The 24233-nt window shown below is 40.0% G+C and overlaps 1 protein-coding gene across 4 annotated transcripts in view; it reads left to right on the top strand.

Moving 5' to 3' along the window:
• Window positions 1-23784, top strand: part of DMRT2 (doublesex and mab-3 related transcription factor 2) — a 52012-nt gene extending 28228 nt beyond the window's left edge. Inside the window, exons 5-8 of one of the 4 annotated variants that reach the window (XR_008713569.1) lie at window positions 1952-2074; window positions 9703-9762; window positions 21236-21397; window positions 23218-23784. Coding sequence is in view for 1 of the 4 variants with exons in the window: in XM_055578224.1 (XP_055434199.1) it covers window positions 1952-1967 (16 nt within the window). In the remaining 3 variants the exon portion in view is untranslated. Of the gene's footprint in view, window positions 1-1951; window positions 2533-9702; window positions 9763-21235; window positions 21537-23217 lie in introns of those variants that run through there. The other 3 variants (XR_008713568.1, XR_008713570.1, XM_055578224.1) reach the window with 3 other exon arrangements.
• The last annotated feature ends 449 nt before the right edge of the window (window positions 23785-24233 follow it).

Genomic DNA, 24233 nt, shown 5'->3' with positions numbered 1-24233 from the left:
TTCTTCCCTCTCCCCACCCCTTTGGCACCCCTTTCCAGACTTTGGCAACCACCATTCTAGTTTCTGTCTCTGTGAATTTGACTACTCTATGTACCACATATACGTGGATACTATATTTATACTTTTGTGACTGACTTGTTTCACCTAGCATAATGTCTTCAAGTTTCATCCATGGGGCGTGTGTCAAATATTCTTTGCTTTCAAGACTGAATATTATTCTACTACATATATGCCACATTTTGTTTGTCATCCACCTGTTGATGGACATTTGGGTTTTGTCCGCCTTTTGGCTTTTGTGAGCAATGCTGGTGTGAACATTGCTGTACATATTTATGTTCAAGTCCCTGTTTGCAGTTCTTCTGGATATATACCTAGAAGTGGAATTGTTGGATCATATAGTAATTCTATTTTTAATTTTTTGAGGAGCCATCATACTTTTTCTATAGTGGATGCACTAATTTACATTCCCATCAGCAGTACAGAAAGCTTCCAATTTCTCCACATCCTCTGTAACACTTGTTATTTCATTTTATTTTACTAGCAGTCATCCTATTGCATATATCTCATTGTGATTTGAGTTGGATTTCTTTTAAATGCAAACTCCCTTGAGAAGGAAAAGCAAATATTATCAGGTTATCAGTACTCCAGAGTGAGAAAGTTTATAAGGTTTTCTTTTTTTCTCAAAATGACAGCTCCCTTTAGAATGGCATGTATATGGATGGAAAATTACTTGTAGTATTTAATCTAACCCTGAGATAAGAGCCAGAAGGCCTTTTTCCAACCCATTATTATGAGGTCTTTGATAAATCAATATAATTCACAAAAGCCTCAATTTCTTTATATGAAAAATGTGCATAATACTCTATAGCAATGGCCCTCAAGCTTTAGCACACATCTGAATCCCCTGGATGGCTTGATAAAGCACAGATTGCTGCACAAATCCTCAAGGTTTCTGAGGAATTTGCATTTCTTCCAATGGTGCTGATGTTGCTCAGGCCAGGGACCACACTTTGAAAATAATGGCACTAAGGATTTGTTTTAGGAGTGAGATAATGTAAATAAAATAAAATAATTTCCCACAATTATTAAACACTGTGAAATGCTAGAGATTAATTTAATCGCATGAGGACAGAGAGGTCTCATAAGTTAGGTGGTGGAATCTAATAGAGTGATACTTTTCAGGACTGCACTAAATCTCAATGATTTGAGCTTTCTGAGAAGTGGGCCAATGAGGAGAGAGTAGGGGATATCATGAAAGAGATGGACTTTGGGAGTGAAGCTGGGAAAGTGTCAAAACCTCATTTTATCAAAGGCACAAGTTTTCCCAGGACCAGTTCTAGTGCCTACTTGAGGCTTCTGTATCAGTAAAGAATTGTTTGGGTGCAAGGATGAGAAAATTCAAAGAATGGGCATAATAGCTACTTAAACAATTAAGGGCTTACTTTTTTTCTCATGCAAAAAGAACTCTAGAGATAGAAAGTTATTTGTATTGATCCAGTGGCTCAAGGATTTCAGTATTGAGGTCTGTCAATTTTTGCCCTCTGTCATGCATACAATATAGCTGCTGCAGTTCCAGCCATTACACCTGCTCTCCACACACGTATTCATGGAAGCAGATAAAGAGGAAAGGTCAATGTTTATGACAGGAAAGCAAAACTTTCTCAGACATTTTTGTCTGGTTTCTGTTTATGCCTCAATGTCCAGAACTTCCCTTGTCCATTCATAGCTTCAGTGTGGCTGAGGAATGTTTCAGTTGAGTACATAGCTATTTAAAACTAAATTGGAATTTTGTCAGTAAGGTGGAATGTGTCTGTCCCAGCTTCGTAATTTTTCCTGCCCCTAGTGATTTTAGGCTAAGATGGTCAGGGCACCGTGGGCAAAGCTGTTAGTCTGAGTTCTCTTTTTTTTCTTGTATAACTTAATGTACTTTTTTTTTTTTTTTTTTTTACAGTTATTGTCATCATTAGTACTTTAACATCTATAACAAACTGAAGCTGGAGAGTACTTTTCACTCATGTTGGCTCAGCTATTTCTCCAAGTCACCTTGGGAGATCTTATCAGCCCTATTTTGTAGGTATGAGAATAGCTACTCTTTTTCCATTTGTATCTCTCTGAATCCTACCACTTCACTAAGTTTCTGTCATCCTGCTTTGGTCTCTCCCACAATGTGATATGCTTTCCAAATTCCCCAAATCCTAACATTTTCCTATGTCCCATTGCCCCTGGGAACTCTGTGGTGATCAAGCTAATCTGATGGACTGATTCCTGGGAAAAACCGCACTTAAGAGGTGAACTCTGAAAGTAAACTTTGGCTGTCATTGTGTACAAAAGTTTTTCAGTCTGTGTTCTCATCCAGAAGTTAATGCCTTTCTTAGCCTTCTAATCTACTCGCCATGGTGTAGAGGCAATAATGAAGTCCACCTTATGCACTTTTGAGAATCTCCATGGAAATGTGCTTTGTAAACATGAAATCATATATTTATTTGTGGTTTCTTACTTTGAGTTTTCTTTGTGAGCTTGACTGGAGAATAAATACAGAAATGATATCTTCCCAGGATGGTAACATTGTGAATATTCAGGGAGATTTGAAAGAGGAAAGCCTGGTAGCTGGGCCATCAGGCTCCTGCCAGGAAGGTAACCTCTGGAGTAGATGTTCTGGGGAAGACAGTGGAAAGAGGGCAGAAAAAGGAGGAGGTATAGGCAGTGGCTAATGGACAAGACTGGGCAGGTGAAAGGAGAGTGGGAGGAAGTGAGTGCTGATACTGGAAGTCTCACTGAAGATGAAATAAGGGGGCCAGGTCAGGGACAGGAAAGTGGAAAAGGGGGCAGGGAGCTAGGCTGGCTTGCAGGAAGCACCAGAGTGACTAGAAAGGAGAGGATATTCCCAAGAAAGTAGGAGTCAGGGCAGAAGTGAGCCACCATAGATCAGTTCAGCCAATTTGAGTCCAATTCAGCAAACATTTGTTAAAATTTTTCTAAAAATTTATTTAAAAATTAATTCTGATAGAAATATAGTTGATGTATAATATTATATGTTACAGCTGTACAATATACTGATTCACAATTTTGAAAGGTTATATTCCATTTATGGTTATTATAAAATATTGGCTGTATTTTCTGTGTCATACAGTATATCCTTGTAGCTTATTTTGTATCTAAGAATTTATACCTCTTGATCCTCTGCCCCTTTTTTGCCCTTCCCTCTCCGCACTGGGAACCACCAGTTTGTTCTCTGTATCTGTGAGTCTTCTTCTTTTTGTTATATTCATTATTTTATTTTTTAGATTCTGCATATAACTCATATAATGCAAAAAAAGTATTTGTCTGTGTGACTTTTTTTCACTTAGCATAATGCTAAGTCCATCCACGTTCCTGCAAATGGCAAAATTTTACTCTTTTTTATGGCTGAGTAATGTTCCATTATATCCTTTCATCTTCTTTATCCATTCATTTATTGATGGACATTTAGATTGCTTTCATATCTTGGCAATTTTAAATAATGCTGCCATAAACATTGGGGTACTTGTGTCTTTTTGAATTAGTGTTTTCTTTTTTTTCAGATACATATGCAGAGTGGAATTTCTGGGTCATATGGTAGTTCTATATTTAGTGGGACTTTTTTTGCTCTTTTTTAAAATTTATTTTTAATGCAGGATATCCAACACAACATTATTTTTGTTGTGTTTTTTTGAGAAACCTGCATCCTATTTTCCAAAGTGTTTGCACCAATTTACATTCCCAACAATATATGAGGGTTCCCTTTTTTCCACATCTCATCAGCATTTGTTCAGCAAACATTTATCAAGTGTCATAGAAAAAAAATAATCCCTACCTCCTCAAAAAAAATTGTCCTTGTGATCCCTAGAATTTGTGAATCGACTACTTTGTATTTTGCTGGTATAATTAAGTTAATGAGCTTGAGATGGGGAGAGCAGCCAGGTGGCTCAGTGTAATCACAAGCGTCCTTGTAAGTGAAGGGGGAGGAGAAAGAAGGATCTGAAGAGCTGCTAGCTTTGAAGTCTAAGAGGAGAGCCATAAGCCATGGAAGGCAGGTAGCCTCTAGAAGCCCAAAAGCAAGGGGAATGGATTCTTTTTTACAGCCTCCAGAAGGCATGTCGCCGTGACAACGCCTTGCTGTTGGTCTAGTGAAACCCATTTTGGATGACCTTCAAAACTATAAGCATATATATATATATATACATATATACATTTATGTATTTTTTTGCTTATGTCCACTAAACTCCCGATAATTTGTTGTCGCAACAAGAAAAAAACCTGATACATTGAGAAAATACCAGAAGGTGCTACGGATTGGGAAATATGAATAAATAAGATATTAACGCTAGCCTTTAGATGACTATCAACTCCCTGGTCCAAGTCAGTGATGGTCAAATTTAATGTGACCAGGAGGATTTTTGCTAAAATATGGATTCTGACCAATGAGGTTTTAAGTGACCCCAAGATTCTACACTGCAAATACTTCCTGGGTGATGCTTGTGCTGTTTGTCTGGAAAGTATGCTTGGTTTAGCAAGGGTCTAGACTGTGAGTCTGTCCTAGGGGCTGGGAAACCACGAACAGCAAAGCTTCTTAGTTATGATGGAGAAAATTGTTGGAATATCATTTGACACTAAAATTTAACAATATGAAACTTACTAGTAGACGAAACTTGGGGCTTCAGACTCTTTAAAGGATTGTTGTGATAAACAAGATGTATGTGAAAGCAGTAGGCGATTTATAAAGGCAGGCAGGTGGCAGGTAATATGCACTGTGTACACATTTTAGTTTCCCCCTTTGAATGTCAGATGAGAGCAGTTTTGGCAAGAAAGTGCAAGTGTCATTTTGGACTCATACTTCCTTTGCTAAAGTGAAGGAAGAAATATTTGAATTAAAAACACCTCAGTGTTTATCCCAGTCATTTTTCTTTTATGTCTTTTAAGTCCTCTGTTCTGCTCTGGTTATACCACACATATGGAATGCAACACTTGAAAACAAAAAATGTACAGAGAATAAGATAGTAGTCACCTGTTACTCCATAATTCAGAGATTACCAGGAAGTAGAATTTTTCCAAGAGCTTGATTGATTTGTTACTCTTTTAGAGTCTGTGCAGACTTTTGTCTCCCTTAAATATTTTAGAAGAGAATAACTGTATGCCCTTGTGTTGTGCACTGTTATTAACATCCTGTAGTGATATTGTCTTTAATAATTCTTTTCACATCAGGGAACACTTTTCCATAAAGCAGTAGTTCTCAACTGGGGGCTATTTTGTTCTTCGGGAACATTTCACAATGACTGGAGACACTTTTTTATTGTCGTGACTGGGGGTAAGTTCCTGCTGGCACCTAGTAGGGATGCTCCCCAACATCCTTCCACGCACAGGACAGCATCCACAACATTAATTATCTGCTTCAAAATGTCAGTGCTTAGTTTGAGAAACTCAGCTGTAGAGCAGAGGGTTGCAAATTGTACTGGTCATCAGTCATCTGAAAGGCTTGTTGAAGCAACAATTGCCCCCTACCAAATTTCTGATCTAGTAGGCTTTGGAGGAGGCTGAGAGTTTGTAGTTCTAACAAGTTGTCAGGTGATGTTGATGCTGGTGGTCTGAGAGCCACACTGCGAGAACTATTTCCATAGGGCTTAATAAATTACATGACTTTAACTGACCCCGTATGAACTATTAGCTCCTTAATTTGGGTCCTGACTTATATTTAGTAGTTAGGCTTATCATATTGCTGGTGTGTTGCAAACATCACTTGGGCCCAGGCCAGGTCTCTTCCTTTCTTGGTATGTCCTGGGATGCTGAGAATAGAAAATAGGTCTCATTACTGTGGACCAGATGGTTTCACTTGGCTGTGTGGACTCGGCACCATATAAATGGCTCCAAGGACATATGAATGAGTTGTTGGCCTGGGGAAGATTGATAGAGAGAGGGGAGAGATGGAGCAAGTGAATGTGGAAAGGAAAGAAACATCCATTTTTTATTGTGCTATGACACTCTCTCACTGTATCTTGAAACCACAACACACCTGTGCAGAGTTTTGCAATTTCTTATAAAAACATGGCCTTTTAGTCTGGAATGGTAGATTCTCAACCTGACACTATCTTAATGGTATTGCAGTCAGGTTAACTTTTCACTGTCATCACACCAGAGGGAAGATTTATCGCTTGTGTCTCTGGGTTCATAATCTGTTTTCCAAGCATCCTTTCTCCCACCTTGCCTCCTGTTGCCCTCAGTCCATTCAGCATGAGCAGAGCTCACTGCCCCCTCTCATAATGCATCATATTGAGACCTTGCACAGAGGTGGCAACTGAATTCAGGGTTGGGGAAGCTAAGTCAAGTTGGAACTGAGAGGGCTGGGGTAAAGCACGGGTTAGATCAGAAAGATCCCAGAAGCTGTGGGTCAGAAACCAAGGAAAAATTGTGCTTAAAATGAGGCAGTATGTCAAAAACCAGATAAAGGTTAGAAATGCACTGGGGCCAAAGCGTGCAGGAATGGGAGTGTTCACAACTGAAGTGAAGCCCTTTTTTTGAAGCCTCTTATGATTTTTACTTGGCCAGTGAATAAAATAGTGCTGGTCTGTGAAGTGCTAAGCCAGTTCATCTGGTTGACGGGGCAGACCTCAGAGCATAAGAAGAATAGTTGATAATTTTCTAGGTGGAGCACAGAGATGGGCATATAGGGATTTCAAAGATACTGCTAATATTTCTTTCCTCAAGGGGTGAATGCAAGTGGATTATTTTATTACTATCTACTACTTAGAAAGATATTAATCAAACACCTCCTATTCCTCAAGATAATTTTCTCCCCCTTTCAGAAATAAGGAAATGGAAACTGAGAAAGAGAGGTCATTTGCTCAAGGAAGTGTGGGGCTGGCATGGGGGTACCCAGTTTCCTCCGTCGAGCCCTGCTCTCCTCTCTCACTGAAGTATGAGGCTGTTTGGGTCACAGGCGGTTTCCCAGGTTTCCTCTCCGTGGGTCGGGGGTCACCCTGTTGCCCAATCACGGGTGCTCACAGCTCCAGTATTCCAGCCTGCTGAAATTTAGCCACCTTTCTATGAAGATTTTTTACCGGTTTCTCTTCAAATATTAAACAATTCTCAAAGCATAAAGACAGCAACTCGCTTCCTTTCTAACCTGAGAATTTGAGGGGTGGAGAGTGGTGTTTTGCAGCACTGAAAATTAAAATTGGCAGTTCCATAAGTATTTGACACAGCCATCCCCGATGAAACGTGTGAGCGGCAGTGCACATGGAAAGCCTGCTGTTTAATCAGGCCCAATCTGACCACATGGGAGCCCCGCTCTCACCGTTGTGAGAGTCATGCCAGCCTTTCCTATAAAACAGTCCTGCTACAGTTAGCAGTGCTCTGCCCTCATTCACTTGACTTGAGTAGGGTCTTAGTGGCACTGTAAAACCGAGTTTACAGCGCCCATGAGTCATGGAGGGAGAGAGCTGCATGGTGGCTGGATCCAGCGGCAGAATCAAAGAGGCAGAAGGTGGGGACCATGGTTTAGGGATCTCGAGGGCCTGGGAGTCATAGATTAATACCCACATCAGGGCATCCTGGGGGAATTGCAGCATCCTAAAATTTTGGAACAAAGTAGACCGCCTAGTCCAGAGTTTTTACAGGACACACCCTGATAGAAAAACCAGGGCTGTGTTACTTTAGCTAGAGCCAAGCCAGAGATGTGTGTCTTTATCTTGATAGTCTTTGCATCTGAAACCTGGAAGCTGCCTTGTCTTGCAATCTCAGGTCTTGCTTTCAAATAAGGTATATTTAAATATATTCTTTAAAAATACTTTTTCATCTTCACAGTTGACATCAGGGTAACTAAACACTGTGATTAGAACTGCCCACCCCTCTTTGCAGCCAGCCTGGCCTGTCCCCATGGCCTGAGTCATTCTGCTGCAAAATGAGGTCTCAGTGGTTGCAGCCAGGTCGCCAGGTGTCAGGCCTGTGGTGAGCACTCTGAGGCCACTTCCGTCTCAGCACTGCCCACTAGGTGACGCCTGTGGGTGGAAGAGGCTCTCCATAGTGCGGGCTTCCTTGCTTTCTTCCTTGCTCGGCTCACATCTTGCTGAGAAGATGCTTGCATGACAAGAACTGAAGAAATTATTCTGGCCTACTTGCTTGGAGAGAGTGCATGTGAGGATCTCAGCTCCTTCTTCTGAGGGATATTGATGTCTTTGCTTAGCATATGTGATGGTCTAATTATAAAAGAAGGAAAAAACCCAAAAGCCTAGCATAGCCCAAACAACTTAAAGTTTCTGGGTAGGTTTATAGCTGCTTTATCAATGTAAAAAAATAATGTCCAAATTAAGGTGACTTGCAATGGTCCTAGAGTAGTAGCTATGAGATTGTGTGGGTAAGAAGATTGGAGACGGATGTGACTGGAGCAGTTGTATGACTGTTTTATGCTGCAGCAGTGGTTCTCAAATGGGAGAGCATCAGAATCTCTGAGAGAGATCGGCCAGCCACAGATTTCTGGGTCCCACTCAGACCCAGAAATTCCTGATTAGAACATCATGGGCGGGGCCTGAGAATCTGCATTTCTAAGTTTCTAACGGATTCCCAGGTGATTCTGACGCTGCTGGTCCAGGGACCTCACTGAGAGAACCACTGCATGACAGCATTTTGTTCTGAGCATGGGGGTGGGGGGGTGCTGGAAATGGGCGGTGAGGGGGTGGAGGCTAGGAGCCGGGATATCGTGGAGGAGCAGGGGGACAGTGAACTGGGAATCTGTGTAAACAGAGGTTGTCTTTTAGTTATAGCAAAGTCACTTCCCCTTTCCTTGTATAGCTTTTCAGATGTTCTTATTCCAAAGAATGCCAACAACACATTGTACTTTTGATAGATAAATCTTCTGGGCAGGGATAACTTGAATCTAATGACAAGTCAGGGACAAATAACCAGGCAGCTGGGCCATTGCTGGAGATACATTGAGCTGATTTATTTAAATTCACTCGATTGTTTTTCTAGTAGGGAAATGAAATAGTCTCTGTGTATCACAGGTGTTCAAGTGCTTTTTTTTAAAATGGCTAAATATTTAAAGTGACAGACAAGGTTGAGAAGGTTGTATGAAAACACATTATAGCTGGTAGTTTTTGAACATCTTAATTGAGATTCTTGGTTCTTTATAAAAAGTGAGAGTGGGTGTGTAGGTATATATGAAAATAGTTATTCCCGTTACACCCCAAACTCCTCTTGAAGTGTGTTTGCATGGCTTAAAGCATCTTTGTATGACATAGCTTCTTTGTACAGAATTTTTGATGTTTATGCTTTTTCTTTTTTTCTAAACTAATGCTTCTGTGCGGCACAAGATAGGTTAGTTTGATCTCCATTCTGTAAGTGAGGACTGTGGGACAGGGCAGCTAAATAATAAGCCAAAAGTTACTTGGTTTAGCATCAAAACTGGAAACAAGAAGGCCTAGACTTGAGTTTCCAGGCTCCATCTCCACTTTTCACCCCTGCTTTCCCCACAGGACTCCTTCTATCAAAGCATCTCTTGTGAAAATTGCCGTGAAGTTGACTGTAGTTGCATCTTTTCCTCAGTTATAATTGGGGTCCCCTAAGATGTAGTGAAATATCTAGCCCTCAGGTTGATAGCAAGGCAGGCAAGAATGTTCCTCTCTATCTTTCATATAATGACAGTTAAATCCCTTTCACAAGAACATAGAGGTTTTGCTCTGTTTCTAATTTCAGAACAATAAGTTTCCAATGCACCACCACCCACCGGAAAAAGAGTGCACGGTGACTGACAAGGTGAGGTCTTTGTTTGGTTGTATTTCAAATCTTGCGCTTTCTGAAATCCCTAACACTTTGGTTATAAATCACTAAAAGGTAGATGTTCTCTAAAATGAATTTTGCATGAAATGTCAGTTGGAGTCTAGGGGACAGCTACAATATTTACGACTGGTGGTATTTCTTAGGAGAGAGAGAAGAAAATGAAGCCAATATAGTTTAGTACTGGGGGGTGGGAATAAAGGGGTGAGGAGAGCAGATTTCTTTCACTCACTCAGATACTTTGTTTCAGCCATTTTCAGTGCAAACACAACTCAGGGTGCTCATAGTGGAGCGTTCAGGGATGTTCATCCATATGGTAAAGAGTGGGTTGGAAGAACTTGGGCAGCTGTGCTAAGGGGAAAATAAACAAACCTAAAACTACTATGGGAATGTATTTGTTAGTAAGGAGATTGTTTTACTAAGTCCTCTATTTCTGAAAGACAATTCGACCCTAGTCACAGCTCATGGTGGTTTGCTTTCAAAAGCAAACTGCTCTGTTTATTTGGGGGAGGAAATGTTGCAGAGATAATGTAACATCCACGTGTCCCCCTTCATTGCTCTGGAAACAGAGAACATCTCTGCCTGCCATTTGAGGGCCAGTGAGTCAGATACAAACTTATATTTTCAATGTTTTCTCCGATTAAGTATTCCTCGCTAACTGCTCTAGTCCCATGGGCCTCTTGAGTATTTCTGTCCTGTGTCTTTGCTTGAAAACTCTCTGTATGGTAGAGTGAGTTTCTCTTCCTTTGTTACTCAAGTGGTTCTTCATTAAAAAACAAACAAACAAAAACCTTCATTGAGGTAACTCCCTGTCTTAGCTCAGGCTGCTTTAACAAAATACCATAGACTGGCGTGGGAGTGGGGGGCGGGTAGTGGCTTAAATAGCAGACATTTCTATCTGAAAGTTCTGGGAGCTGGAATGTCCAGGATTAAGGTGCCAGCAGATTATGTGTCTGATGAGAGCTCTCTAGTGGCAGCTTTTTTAGCTGTCCTCACATAGCAGAGAGCATCTTCTCATATGGACACTAATCCCATCTTGGAGGCCTCACCCTCATGACCTCATCTAAACCTAATTCCCTCACAGACTCCACCACCAAATACCATTATATGAGGAATTAGGGCTTCAACATAGGAATTTTGAGGGGACACAAAACAGTTGATAAGATTCATGTACCATACACTCATTTAAAATTTGTAATTCAGTAGCTTTTTATTATATTCAGTGTGTAACCATCACCACAGTATAAGTTTGGAACATTTTTAATGACTTAAAAAAAATCCTGTACCCATTAGTAGGCTCTATCTAAATAAATCTATATCTAGATATATAATTTCTCTGTGAAAGTGAAAAGTGAAAGTGTTAGTTGCTCAGTCGTGTCTGACTCTTTATGACCCCATGGACTGTAGCCCACCAGGCTCCTCTGACGATGAATTCTCCAGGCAGGAATACTGGAATGGGTAGCCATTCCCTTCTCCAGGGGGTCTTCCTGACCCAGGGATTGAACCTGGGTCCCCTGCATTGTAGGCAGACGTTTTACCATCTGAGCCACCAGTAGGTTGACCTATTTAAGGTACTTCATAAAAATGGAATCATATAGTATGTGACATTTTGTGAGTAGCTTCTTTTACTCATATAATGTTCTCAAAGTTTCATCCAAGTTCTAGCTTGTGTTAAAACTTTCATTTTTTAATGCCAAGTAATACTGTTTTGTATGGATATGCCGTATTTATTTATTCATCAAATGATGGATACTTGGATTTTTTCTGTCTTTTGGCTTATTGCCATAAGTAGTCATGTGTAAGTTTTTTTTTTTTAATGTGAATAAACACTTTCATTTCTATTGGATGCATACCAAGGAGTAAAATTGCTGGCTCATATGACAACTCTGTTTAACCATTTGTAGAACTGCCAGACTCTCTTTCAAAATGACTATACTATTTTTACTTTCCCACCAATAATGAATGGGAGTTCTAATTTTTCTGTTATCTTTGCCAACACATACTATTGTTGTCTTTTAAATTTTAGCAGTCCTAATGGGCATCTGGTCCCATCACTTCATGGGAAATAGATGGGGAAACAGTGGAAACAGTGTCAGACTTTATATTTTTGGGCTCCAAAATCACTGCAGATGGTGATTGCAGCCATGAAATTAAATGATGCTTACTCCTTGGAAGGAAAACTATGACCAACGTAGATAGCATATTAAAAAGCAGAGATATTACTTTGCCAACAAAGGTCCGTCTAGTCAAGGCTATGGTTTTTCCAGTGGTCATGTATGGATGTGAGAGTTGGACTGTGAAGAAAGCTGAGCACCGAAGAATTGATGCTTTTGAACTGTGGTGTTGGAGAAGACTCTTGAGAGTCCCTTGGACTGCAAGGAGATCCAACCAGTCCATCCTAAAGGAGACTAGTCCTGAGTGTTCATTGGAAGGACTAATGCTGAGGCTGAAACTCCAATACTTTGGCCACCTCATGCAAAGAGCTGACTCACTGGAAAAGACCCTGATGCTGGGAGGGATTGGGAGCAGGAGGAGAAGGGGATGACAGAGGATGAGATGGCTGGATGGCATCACTGACTCGATGGACATGAGTCTGAGTGAACTCCGGGAGTTGGTGATGGATAGGGAGGCCTGGTGTGCTGTGATTTATGGGGTCACAAAGAGTCGGACATGACTGAATGACTGAACTGAACTGAACTGAATGGGTGTGAAGTTATTTTGATTCACATTTCCCTTAAGGACTAACAAAATAACTGGTGAAAATATTTTCTGAAAGTGAAATTTGCTCAGTCATGTCTGATTCTTTGTGATCCCATGGACTATACAGTCCATGGAATTCTCCAGGCCAGAATACTGGAGTGGGTATTCCCTCTCCAGGGGATCTTCCCAACCCAGGGATCGAACCCAGGTCTCCTGCATTGCAGGTGGATTCTTTACCAACTGAGTCACAAGGGAAGCCCAAACATTTTCTAGTTGGGTATATTTTATTTATATGGTATGAGGTAAGGGTCCAACTCTTTTCCATGTATTTTCCTAGCATCATTTGTTGAAGATTTTCCTTTCTATAAAATTGACTTGGTACTTTTGTCTATGATCAGTTGACATAAACATGAGGACTTATTTCTGGATTCTCAGTTATGTTCCACTGAAATGAATGTGCCACACTATCTTGATTATTGTAGCTTTGTGTGGTAAGTTTTGAAATTGCCAAGTGTAAGTCTCTCAACTTTGTTCAAGATTGTTTTGGGTATTCTGGGTCCCTTGAATTTCTGTATGAATTTTAGAATCAGTTGTCAATTTATACAAAGAAGCCAGCTGGGATTTTGGTAGAGACTGTATTGAGTCTGTTCAATTTGTATAAAGTATTGCCATCCTAACAGTATTATGTCTTCTGATCTGAGTGTGAAATATCTTTCCTTTTATTGAGTGAATAAATGAAAGTCGTTCAGTCGTGTCTGACTCTTTGCGACCCCATGGATTGTAGCCCACCAGGCTCTTCTCTGTCCATGGAATTCTCCAGGCAAGAATATTGGAGTGGGTTGCCATTCCCTTCTCCAGGGGATCTTCCCAAACCAGGGATCAAACCCAGCTCTCCTTTTTTATCTTCTTTTAGTTTTGCTTCCTTTTGGTCTTTACCCTACTAGGGTCTTTGGGAACTGTGCGTATGTGTAACAGCATCTACCATACCTCTTCACTTTAGCTTAGGTTGGATTTGAAGAGCCAAAACAGGAAAACATTTAAGGAGACCTAAGACTCTCATAGAGAAATAAATTAGAGCTGCTATTTCTTGTACCTTTGCTTTCCTGTTCTTTATTATTTATTTTTTAATTCCTTTTATTGAGGAAGTTTATTGACTTCCTTTTATTGAGGTCTTCTTAAATTTCCTTCAACAACCTTGAAGTTTTGGGAATATGTTTTGTATTTCTTATGTTAGATCTAGTTATCTTTTTGATACTGTTGTAAATGAAATTCTCTTCATGTTTGGGTTGCTCATTGCTACTCTGTAGAATTATGACTGATTTCTTTTGTATATTGATCTTTTATTCTAAAAATCTTGCTTGACTTGTTCTTTAGTTCTAAAGGCTTTTTAGCAGATTAGATAGGATTTTTTCATAGACAATATTATGTTCATTGTGAATACAGAGCTTCATTTCTTCCTTTCTAATATGTCACTTTACTGACTAATTGTCTTGGCTAGAATCTCCAGTACGGTGTCGAATAGAAGTAGTCATTTTTGTCTTGTCTGTAATCTTACAGGGGAAAGCATTCAGCCTTTCACAATTAAGTGTAATTTTTAGGTGCAGGTTTTTTTTGTAGTTGCCGTTGATCAGGTGGAAGACGTTTCCTCATATTCCTGATTTGTTGACTGTTTCTATCATGAAGGTTTGTTGAATTTTGTGAATGATTTTCTCCATTTATTGAGATGGTCATGCCATTTTTGTCCTTTATTGGCATGATTGTGGTATATTGTGTTGATCTTTTTTTGGTTGTTAAACAACCTTGCATTCAAGGGATAAACTCCACTTGACCATTATATATGAATATAATCTTCTGTATGTGTTTCTAGATTCATTTTGCTAGTATTTTGATGAAGATTTTTGTATCTATATTCATAAAATGTGGGTCTAAAGTTTTTTCTTTGTGACAACTTCATCCAGTATTGGGTTTTAGAATCTGGATGTACTGGTCTCACTGAATGAGTTGTTAATTGTTGCTTCCAATTCTGTTTTTTGGGAAGGGTTTGTGAGGGATTGTTATAAACACTTGTTTAAATATTTGATAGAATTCATCAGTGAAGCCATCTGGACCTGGGCTTTTTTTGTGGGTTTTTTTTAAAATTAATGATTCACTCTCTTTACTTGATTTTTTGAGATTTTCTAATTCTTGTTAGTGTCAGTAGTTGTATAAGAATTTGTCCATTTCATCTAAGTTGTCTAATTTTTTATAGTTGTTCATTTTATAAACACACACACATTCTGTCAGTAATGGTCTTGCCTCTTTAATTTCTGAAATAGTAACTCATCTTCATTTTCATCATGGTGAGTCTAGCTAAAGGTTTGTAAATTCTTTTCAAAACCCACCTTTTTGTGTCAGTGATTTTTTTCTCTATTAGAATTTTTTTATTTCCTTGTATACTAATTTTTATTTTATTCATTCTGCTGTATTTGGGTTTAGTTTCACTATTTCCTGTTTCTTAAGGTGGGAGATACATTGTTTTTAGATCTTTTTCAGTATAGTCTATTATTTCAGCTATGTATTTCCCTCTAATCACTGGTCATATCCAGTAAAAATTGGTATGTTGTATTTTTTCATTCATCTCAATACATTCTATTTTTCCTTGTGATTTCTCCTTTGACCAATTTTGAAGGCTATAACCCCAGAGATAGGATAATCCTTCCCAAAGGAAAGACAGAAATGTTAAACTAATAATTTTGCAGCAGACCGAAACTGTCACAGATCAACATTTGGGGACTTCGGGTTTGTGTAAGTAATAGTAGCATCACCTTCATCAAAATGACGAATTTTATTTAGGGCATATTATTGTGAGTCAGGCTATTGTTTGAGGCACTCCATTGTATGTTGACTCATTCATTAACATAATTGATGAGGTGGATATGATTAGCAGCATCGGTTTTTAGTGGAGAGAACCGAGGCACAAAGAAGTTGGGGAACTCGCCCAAGGTCCGGAGTGTCAGAGCCAGGACTCAACGGCCAGAGTTTGGCCCTAGCATCTGCTACCCTCAGCTGCTGCAGGGTGTTACGGCAGGTTGGCCGAGTGTGGCCCTGGACTGTGATACTGGCTTCTTTATGGAGAGTGAACAGCGAGGTTCACTGGAGTGTCCCAGAGAGGGAGACTTGGACTTAACCTTGTGAATGACAGGTTGAGTCAGTCAACAGTGATGATCTCTTGATGTGCATTGAATCAGAGAGCAGACAACGCAGGTTTGCTACCCAACCAGCTGCAAAACCCAGAAGCTAGAATGTCATTTTCGACTCTCTCTCACCCTCATGACCTGTCAGTCACTGAGTTTCATTAGTTCAACATCCTAAATGTATTTCTTGGTTATCTACTTCTCATTTTCTTTGGTTCCATCCTATCCAGACCATCATCATGGATGGCCTAGTTCATTTTAACAATCTCCTAACTGGCCTTCCTGACTGTAGTCTTGGTTTTCTTAAATCTATTCATTCTCCACACAGAATGGGTTTTCTTTTCTTTTTTTAAAAATCAGTTTTGATGAGGCATAACTGATATACCATAAATCGTACATTAAAAATATTTATTTGGCTGCATTGGGTTTTAGTTACAGCCCGCAGGATCTTGGTTGTGTCATGTGGGATCCTCCACCGTGGCTCACAGATGCTCTAGTTATGGTCTGTGGGCTCACTTGTTGCAGTGTGTGGGCCTGGTTGCTCTGCAGCATGTGGGGGCTTTTGTTCCTTGACCAGGGTCCGAACCCATGTCTCCCACATTGCAAGGTGGACTCCCAACCGTGAGACTACCAGGGAAGTCCCCGAATTGGTTTTCTAATAACACAAATCATACCTGAGGGCATACCTCTTCTTATAATCTCCAAATGGTTTCCTTCTGCCTTTAAAACACTCCAAATATACACTCTAGGGCTTTCTAGCCTTCCCTTTTCCCTGCCCATTTTCCCTTTCTTCTTCTAATCTCCAGCCATAATAAACATTGCTTTCTCAAAATGTCTTTTTAATTGCTATTTGTTGAAAAAGAAAAACTCATCTTTAGATTTTAAACATTTTAAATGTTTAAAGATTTTAAAAATTTAATCATGAAAGTTATAACAGTTTCCTAGGATGCCATAACAAACTGAGTGGCTTGAAACAACAGAAATTTTATTATCTCACAGTCCTAGAGGCTAGAAGTCCTAAATCCTAATGTAGGTAGGATTGGTTCTTAAGGCTGTGGGGGAATATCTGTTCCACGGCCTTCTCCTGGCATCCTCAGGCATTCCTCAGTTTATAGATGGCACTCTTCCTGTGTCTTCTCTCTATACCTATCTGTGTTCAGATTTCCCCTTTTTGTGAGGTCAAAATCATGTTGGCTTGGAGCCTACCTTAATGATGTCATCTTAACTAGATTATCTGCAAAGACCCTATTACCAAACAAGGTCACACTTACTGGTACTGGGGATTAGGACTTCAGCATCTTTTCAGAGGACACAAGTCAACCCATAAAGTATCTTATCTGGTAGAATTTATTTCAGAAACATTGAACACAGATAAGGGTATTATCATGAATAACTTTGCCACCCTAAATAGCTGTTGTTGGCATTTTTGTATATCACCTTTCATTCATTTATATAAGCACTTTAGGATAGGAATCTTTCTTGGAACATGATTGGAACAACTATCCCTTCTCCAGCACATCTGCTGAGAGCTTTTGACTGACAGCCTTTGCCTCAGAACCCAGAATTCTCTCATCGTATAGATGCTTATTGAAATAATGGCTGTAAACGCATCAACAGAGGAGTGGAAGTGTAGCTTCACTGTGGCTGGGAAATTCTCTCACACTGGGCAATGGAGTGGGGAAGGTGGCCAAATGACAGGGATACACAGCTTTTTTTTTTTTTTTTTCCCACATTGCTTCTTCCAGATACCACCCTGACTTTTTTTGGAAGTTCTGTACTCTTCCAAGAAAGCAATATTCATGTTTCTATCACTTTATCAAGAGGCTGTTATTTTTGGCTCTAAATTAAAAATGAAACTTCAAGAAAATTTAAAGTCTGGTTGGGACAGGTACAAGGACAACTAGATTTTTCTTGGTCCACTTCCTTTTCAAGCTAATCCTTTAGATTCTTCTGCCTCTTTCCTCTTTTCTTCTTTTCCCCTCCTCCTCTTTCTTTTCTTCTTTTCCTGCCATGTACAGATGAGACAGTCTCTTTTGACCATAGTTTCAGACTGCCCAGGACCAGCAGATGAACCTGCAGTAGGACTTGTGAGAGGGCTGGCTTTGCTTGGAGCAAGTTGGGGCAGTTGTGCAGAGTCCTGATAGCTGAGGTGGAAGAGTCCTTGGCGCTGGGCACTGGATACCACCCAGGAGGGAACAAGTGTGTGTGTGGGTACAGATGGCTTTCCCCATTTCTACTCAAAATGTCCTAAAGCACTTATTTGTGATGGTACTTTAACTTTCTGTGAGTGAACCCCTATGCCCATGAAGAAATTCTGTATTTATTATAGCATGGAATGGCTTTGCAGTGTTTTTGGTTACCTAGCACTGCACATTTCTGCGTGCTGTCACCATTTCTCCCCTTCCCCTACCAAAAGATTACCAAAGGCCAGACCTTGCTTTCCTCTGTGTGGTAGCTGGTCTTAAAAACCATAAGTTATGCCTCCCAGCCTTCCCATTCTTGTGTGGTTCCCTCTTCTTGAACCTGGAGGGCTGGACACATGGCTCACTTGCAACCGATAGCATATGATAGAAGTGATACTGTGTGACTTCAGAGTCTGACATGACGGGCCTTTTATCTCTTGGAACACTTGGCTTTTGGGACGCTTCCTCTCAGAACTCAGCTACCATGATGTGAGGACCCCGAACCACACAAAGAGGCCCCGGATGGTTATTCTGGTCTGCAGCCAGGAGCGCCTGCCAGCATTGAGGCGACCACCCTAGGTGTCTGTCCAGTCCACCCTTAAGATGAGGGCAGTGCTAATTGGCATCTGATCTCAGGACACGGGGAGACCTCAAGTAAGAGGTGCCTTGCTGAGCCCGGTCAACCCCAGATCTGGAAGAGATAATAATTTTTAAGCCACTAAATTGCGGCATCCTTTGTAGGCAGCTTCTCCTGGCCATGAGGCCTGGGTGCCTGACTTACCAGTGTACTCAGGCTTGATCAAGACATTCTACCCAGACTTTAAAGCTAGCACGAATGATATAAAGGTGGAGGGACCTTGGAGAACTCATCATGGAAGCAGGGGAAGCTGTAGCAACATCCAGTGTACAGGGTGACTGTGGCCTTGACCAGTGCCGCTGGCCAGTGATCAGCTGCACTTGTCCAGTGGCTGGGCTGGCAGCAGCATTCCTCCGCAGTGTTCCTGTGGTACGAGTTTTGGCTACTTTCTGGCTTCCCAGTCTCCCTTCTTTCTACCTGCTTTCTGATCCCAATTCTTCAGATTTCCTGGGAACTCTCTGAAATTCCCTCAGTCTTCTTAGTTAATTCCTTTTCTGCTCAAATTAGCCAAATGTCTACTTATACATGGTCAAAGTGATAAAAGACACATTTTCTTATGTGAATGCAGTGACGTCTTAAAAGGATTCCTTTGTTATAGTTAAACTTGCATGTCAAAAAATTATTCTCTGCATGCAGTTTAATCTCTATTTGTTCAGGGTTGGTTCCTGTCACATACAACTGGTGATCTTAATTGATATTATTCTTTGTCCTTTGTGAAAGTGACTATTGGAGTGACTGTGAAAATTGGAGGCACATTCTTTTACATTTTGTATTTTCATCCTGTGAGGTAGATGTGATATTTAGAAGTGGTTCAGAACTACTGGGAGCAGGTATCATGGTGGAGTGGTGGTGAGGGAACCACTGAACCTGGTAGGAGTCAGGGGATGTGAGTTTTAGCTTTAAAACTGTGGCTAATTCACCATATCTCTTATCAGCATATTGCTTCCTTTCTGTAGACCTCAGTTTCCTTATCTTTATAGATGAGAGTTGAGCAGCACTAGGTGATTCCAAATATTCCTTTGAGCTCTGAAACTTCCCAAGTGGCCCATGTTGTTCATTTTAAGCGGATGTTTCATCTCAACATTGTCAAGAAGAAGAGATCTTTGTGATTGATCCATTGTGGACCCCATCACCCTCAGGATGACCCTAGGGAACTTGGCAGGAGATATTAGAGATGCACAGTAAATATTTTCCAAGGGAAGGCTGAGTGGTGCTTTACTAGGTGCTGGGGGTTGCAAGTAAATTGTTTCTAGAGATGGAGAGAGATTCTTACAACAGTGTGATAAACACTTGTACTGGAGAAGTTTGGTGATCCAGGAGGAGACTAGTGAACTACCTGTGAGGTTGTGTGTGTGTTTGTATAGTGTGTAAGAGCTGGATGGGGAAGTCTTTAGAGGTAGTCACTTTTTTGCTGAAAAAGTAGAGGAAGGGAGTTCTAGGCAGAGAGAACAAGAGTGAGATGGCCCCAAAGACCGTGGAGATGTTTGGAGAACAACAGCAGCTCATTGTGGCCAGGATTCAGGCTTCCTAGTTGGAACGGGAATGAGTAGCAGTGGGAGGCGAAGCCAGGATTGGATCAGAAGGGGCCTTCTAGAACAAGTTAAGTAGGTGAGACCCTCTTCTCTGGGAGAGGAGCCATAAAAGTTTTTAATAATAAATGGTATTGGATCAGACTGAAGCCACAAGGCTGACTTTTTTTTTTTTTTTTTAAATTTTTGGTTAAGATTCTGGCAGTCAAGGGAAGTATCTTCTCATCTGTAGCCAGAATAAGGAGATATTTTTTGTGTTATGTCTGGACAGAAGTTTGTAGAATGACCCAAATCTGCCCCTTCAGGGGCCAGAGTTCAACTTCTAAAGCTTCAAAGGGATTAAGGAACTTCTTGATACAAGATAACCAATTTCTGTTAGTACAGGTATATATTTTACTGACTCTTTGTAAAGGTGAGACTAGGAAGAACATGAATCAAAGTATCAAATATTCTAAAGCATGTGTAGATTAAATTGGAGAAAGGTGAATTTTCTTTCCTTCATGAGTTAATGTCATCTTTTAAAAAATTAGAAACTTTACCAGGAGGTTTTTGAATTCTTAAACATCTACATACACGTGGTCAAAGTGATAAAAGACAGGTTTTCTTATTTGAATGCAGTGACATCTTAAAAGGTTTTCTTTGTTATCGTTAAACTTGCATGTCAAAAAATTATTCTCTGCATACAATTTATTCTCTATTTATTCAATATTACTTAACAGTGAAGTTGATAGAAAGTGAGACAGCACACTTTTAAATTCTAAACTACAATTGTTGGACAAGAATCTTGACAATGCCAGACTAATCTCTTCTGATTGGTGCTGTATTGATAGGGGCTGACAACATAAACCCATGCTGGAATATTCTAATCCATCACCTGGCATAAGGCGTATTTTACTTTGGGCTTTGCGGGAAGGTAATCCATTTGCATCTGTGTTTCAAAGTGAGTGTTTCTAGGGGCATGAATGTCCCAACTTGCTACCATCTCTTTATAAGGAGGGATTACAACAGGCAATCTTGCAATTAAAGAAATAGCAACGTATCTCTATAGAGGTGTCTGTGCTTTGATTCAGAACCACATTCACCCATATTGTCTTTGAAATCTGTCTTTTGTATTGTTTCATAATTATGTTTCTCCATCACATGGAAGAATCTGGGCCTAGATAAAAATCTTCACATAATGGCCTGTACCAGAATATTTTTCCTCTTTAACAGTCCTTTGTATCTTGGTAGAAATGGAAGAAACCAGACATCATGAAGTGGATACATGTCATCGCCCATGTATCCTGTCAGAGGTTGTGACCTGCCACATCCATGAGCAAAATAACGGTGGTGGTGGTTTCATGCCACTCCGTGTGGGAATGTTTGTTATGTGACAACAGAGAAGTAGAACAGGTATTACCATGGGTACCTGGACAGCCTTGGATAAGGGATCTGACGTTCGTAAAGCTTCGTTTTTTTCATCTTGAAATCTGTTTAATGATACCGATTATGTGTTGACTACCTTTTGCTTGCCAGACATTTGTATATACATATGTATGTGTACTTACCTACAGTGGACCCTTGAACAACATGGGTTTGAAACGCATTTTCATGAGAACTTTTTTTTCACTAAATATGTACCACAGTACTACTTGATCTATAGATGGATGAATCTGCAGATGCAGAACCCCGTATATGGAGGGGGCTGGCTGGATTATCAACTCTGAAGATGGTGCCCTTAACCCCAGCATTACTCAAGGGCCAGCTGTACATTTTGTATCTCTATCCACAACACACACACACATACACATATACACACATTTATGGATATAAGTTGATTCACATTTTTCATGGCTCTTCTATAAAGTTGCTGAGAGCAGTTGCTAGAGAGTTGGGTTCCTGTGAGTCTCTAATCAAAATATTTTTACCAACCAAGCAATATTCACCCTGTTTTGTGCTTCTGTTTAAAGATCCCTTATTTAATGTATATAGTTGGCTTATCAATATTGAACTCACAGCCAGTGGCACCATAACTCATGCCTGAATGACACTTGTCTAACATGTATTTCTCTGTAACGTACATCCTTCTTGCATTTAGGAATATACTAGACAGCACTGCAGTACTATGCTTGGGTCGGCGAGTGCCCATTTTAAACAGCAAAATCAGAAACAAAAATGAGAAAAGCCTGGCACACTAAGTATACCCTGAAAAGACACTTGTTTTCAGTATGAGAGCTCTAATAAGTAGGCAGAGTGTGGCCTTGTTTGTCCTCAGCTGGGTCTGTGTGCTTGGGGTAACTCACTTTTCATTGTGCTGTAAATGTTCATGAATGACTATAGAAGTGCCATAAGTATTAACTTTGGGGTTACAAATTCTAGTGAGCAGGAGAATCTGTGATAATGGGGATCAATAGTATATATAATCTCATTTAATTATGACGATAGCTCTGTTTTGTAGGATTCAGTGTCTGTGGTTTCTTTTTTTTTTCTCCACTGTCTCTACCAGACTGATAAAGACTGTCTGTAGAGTAGGCTTTTGTTGGAAAGAGAGAAATAGAGAGGTAGAAGAGGGAGTGTGTAGAAAGAGGGGAGGAGGAAAGGGAAAGGAAAGGAAAGGAAGAGTTTTTGACAACCTTGCTTTTAAAAAAAATTTATTTAATTGGAGGCTGATTACTTTACAATATTGTGGTGGTTTTTGCCATACATAGACATGAATCAGCCATGGGTGTACATGTGTCCCCCCATCCTGAACACCCTTCCACCTCCCTCCCCATCCCATCCCTCTGGGTTGTCTGAGAGCACTAGCTTTGAGTGCCCTGCTTCATGCATCAAACTTGCACTGGTCACCTGTTTGACATATGGTAATATACATGTTTCAATGCTATTCTCTCAAATCATCCCACCCTTACCTTCTCCCACAGAGTCCAAAAGTCTGTTCTTTACTTCTGTGTGTTTTTTGCTGTGTTGCATATAGGGTTGTCATTACTGTCTTTCTAAATTCCATATATATGCATGACAACCTCACTTTTAAAAACTTTTATTTTATATTGGAATATAGTTGATTAACAGTGTTGGGTTAGTTTCAAGTGAATAGTGAAGTGATTCAGTTAAACATATACATATATCTATTCTTTTTAAAATTATTTCCCCATTTAGGTTATAGAATGTTGAGCAGAGTTCTCTGTGTTAAGTAGGTCCTTGTTGGTAATCTATTTTGAACTCTCTTGCCCAAGACAGGAGATGTAAGTTTGATTCCTGGGTCAAGAAGATCCTCTGGAGAAGGAAATGGTAACCCACTCCAGTACCCTTGCCTGGGAAATCCCATGGACAGAGGAGCTTGACAGGCTACAGTCCATGCGGTCACAAAGAGTTGGACACAACTTAGTTACTAAACAACAACAATAATATATGTCAATCTCAGGCTCCCAATTTATCCCTCCCCCTACATTTTCCCTTTGGTATCCATAAGTTTGTTTCCTGAGTCTGTGAGTCTATTTCTGTTTTGTAAATAAATTCATTTGTATTTTTTTAAATTCCATGTGTAATTGATATAATATGCTATTTGTCTTTCTCAGTCTGACTTCACTTAGGATGACAACCTACAGGTCCATTCATGTTGCTGCAAATTAGATGTGTGTGTTTTTGGCTATTCCACAAAGCTGCTCCACTGCTGCCGTTTAAATCTGGAATGTTAAATGAAATGCATGTAATGGGGAGAGATGCTATTTGAAATATCCAATTCTCTTTTGCATTGTTTCTGGCATGACTTACCTCTGTTGTGCCAGGGGCATCCATTTGCCTCAGATGATAGGAAAGTTATAGCAGAGAAGCTAAGAGAAGACAAAAGCCAATACAGGCATGTTTCAGGGATCTTATGGGTTCCATTCCAGACCACAGCAATAAAGCAAGAATCACAATAAAGAGAGTTACCCAATTTTTTTGGTTTCCCACTTCATGTAAAAGTTGTATTTACACTATACTGTAGTCTGTTAAGTATAAGATAGCATTATGTCTTAAAAAAACTCCATACCTTAATTAAAAATAGTTAATTGCTAAAAAATGTTTTCCATCATCTGACAAATGGAAGGTTGCCACAAACCTGTATCTGCGAAGTATCATAAAGTGCAATCAAAGTATACCTGAAATAGCAGCCACTACTTTCATAGTGCGTAGTGGTTGTGAGGTACTCTTCTGTGTTTTATCTGTGTTAACTCCATCCTCACAGTAGTCCTACAAGGTCATAGAACCG

The sequence above is a fragment of the Bubalus kerabau genome, chromosome 4 (genome assembly GCF_029407905.1).
Source record: "Bubalus kerabau isolate K-KA32 ecotype Philippines breed swamp buffalo chromosome 4, PCC_UOA_SB_1v2, whole genome shotgun sequence".
In the NCBI taxonomy this organism is placed as follows: Eukaryota; Metazoa; Chordata; class Mammalia; order Artiodactyla; family Bovidae; genus Bubalus; species Bubalus kerabau.
This window is presented reverse-complemented; position numbering and strand designations above follow the sequence as displayed.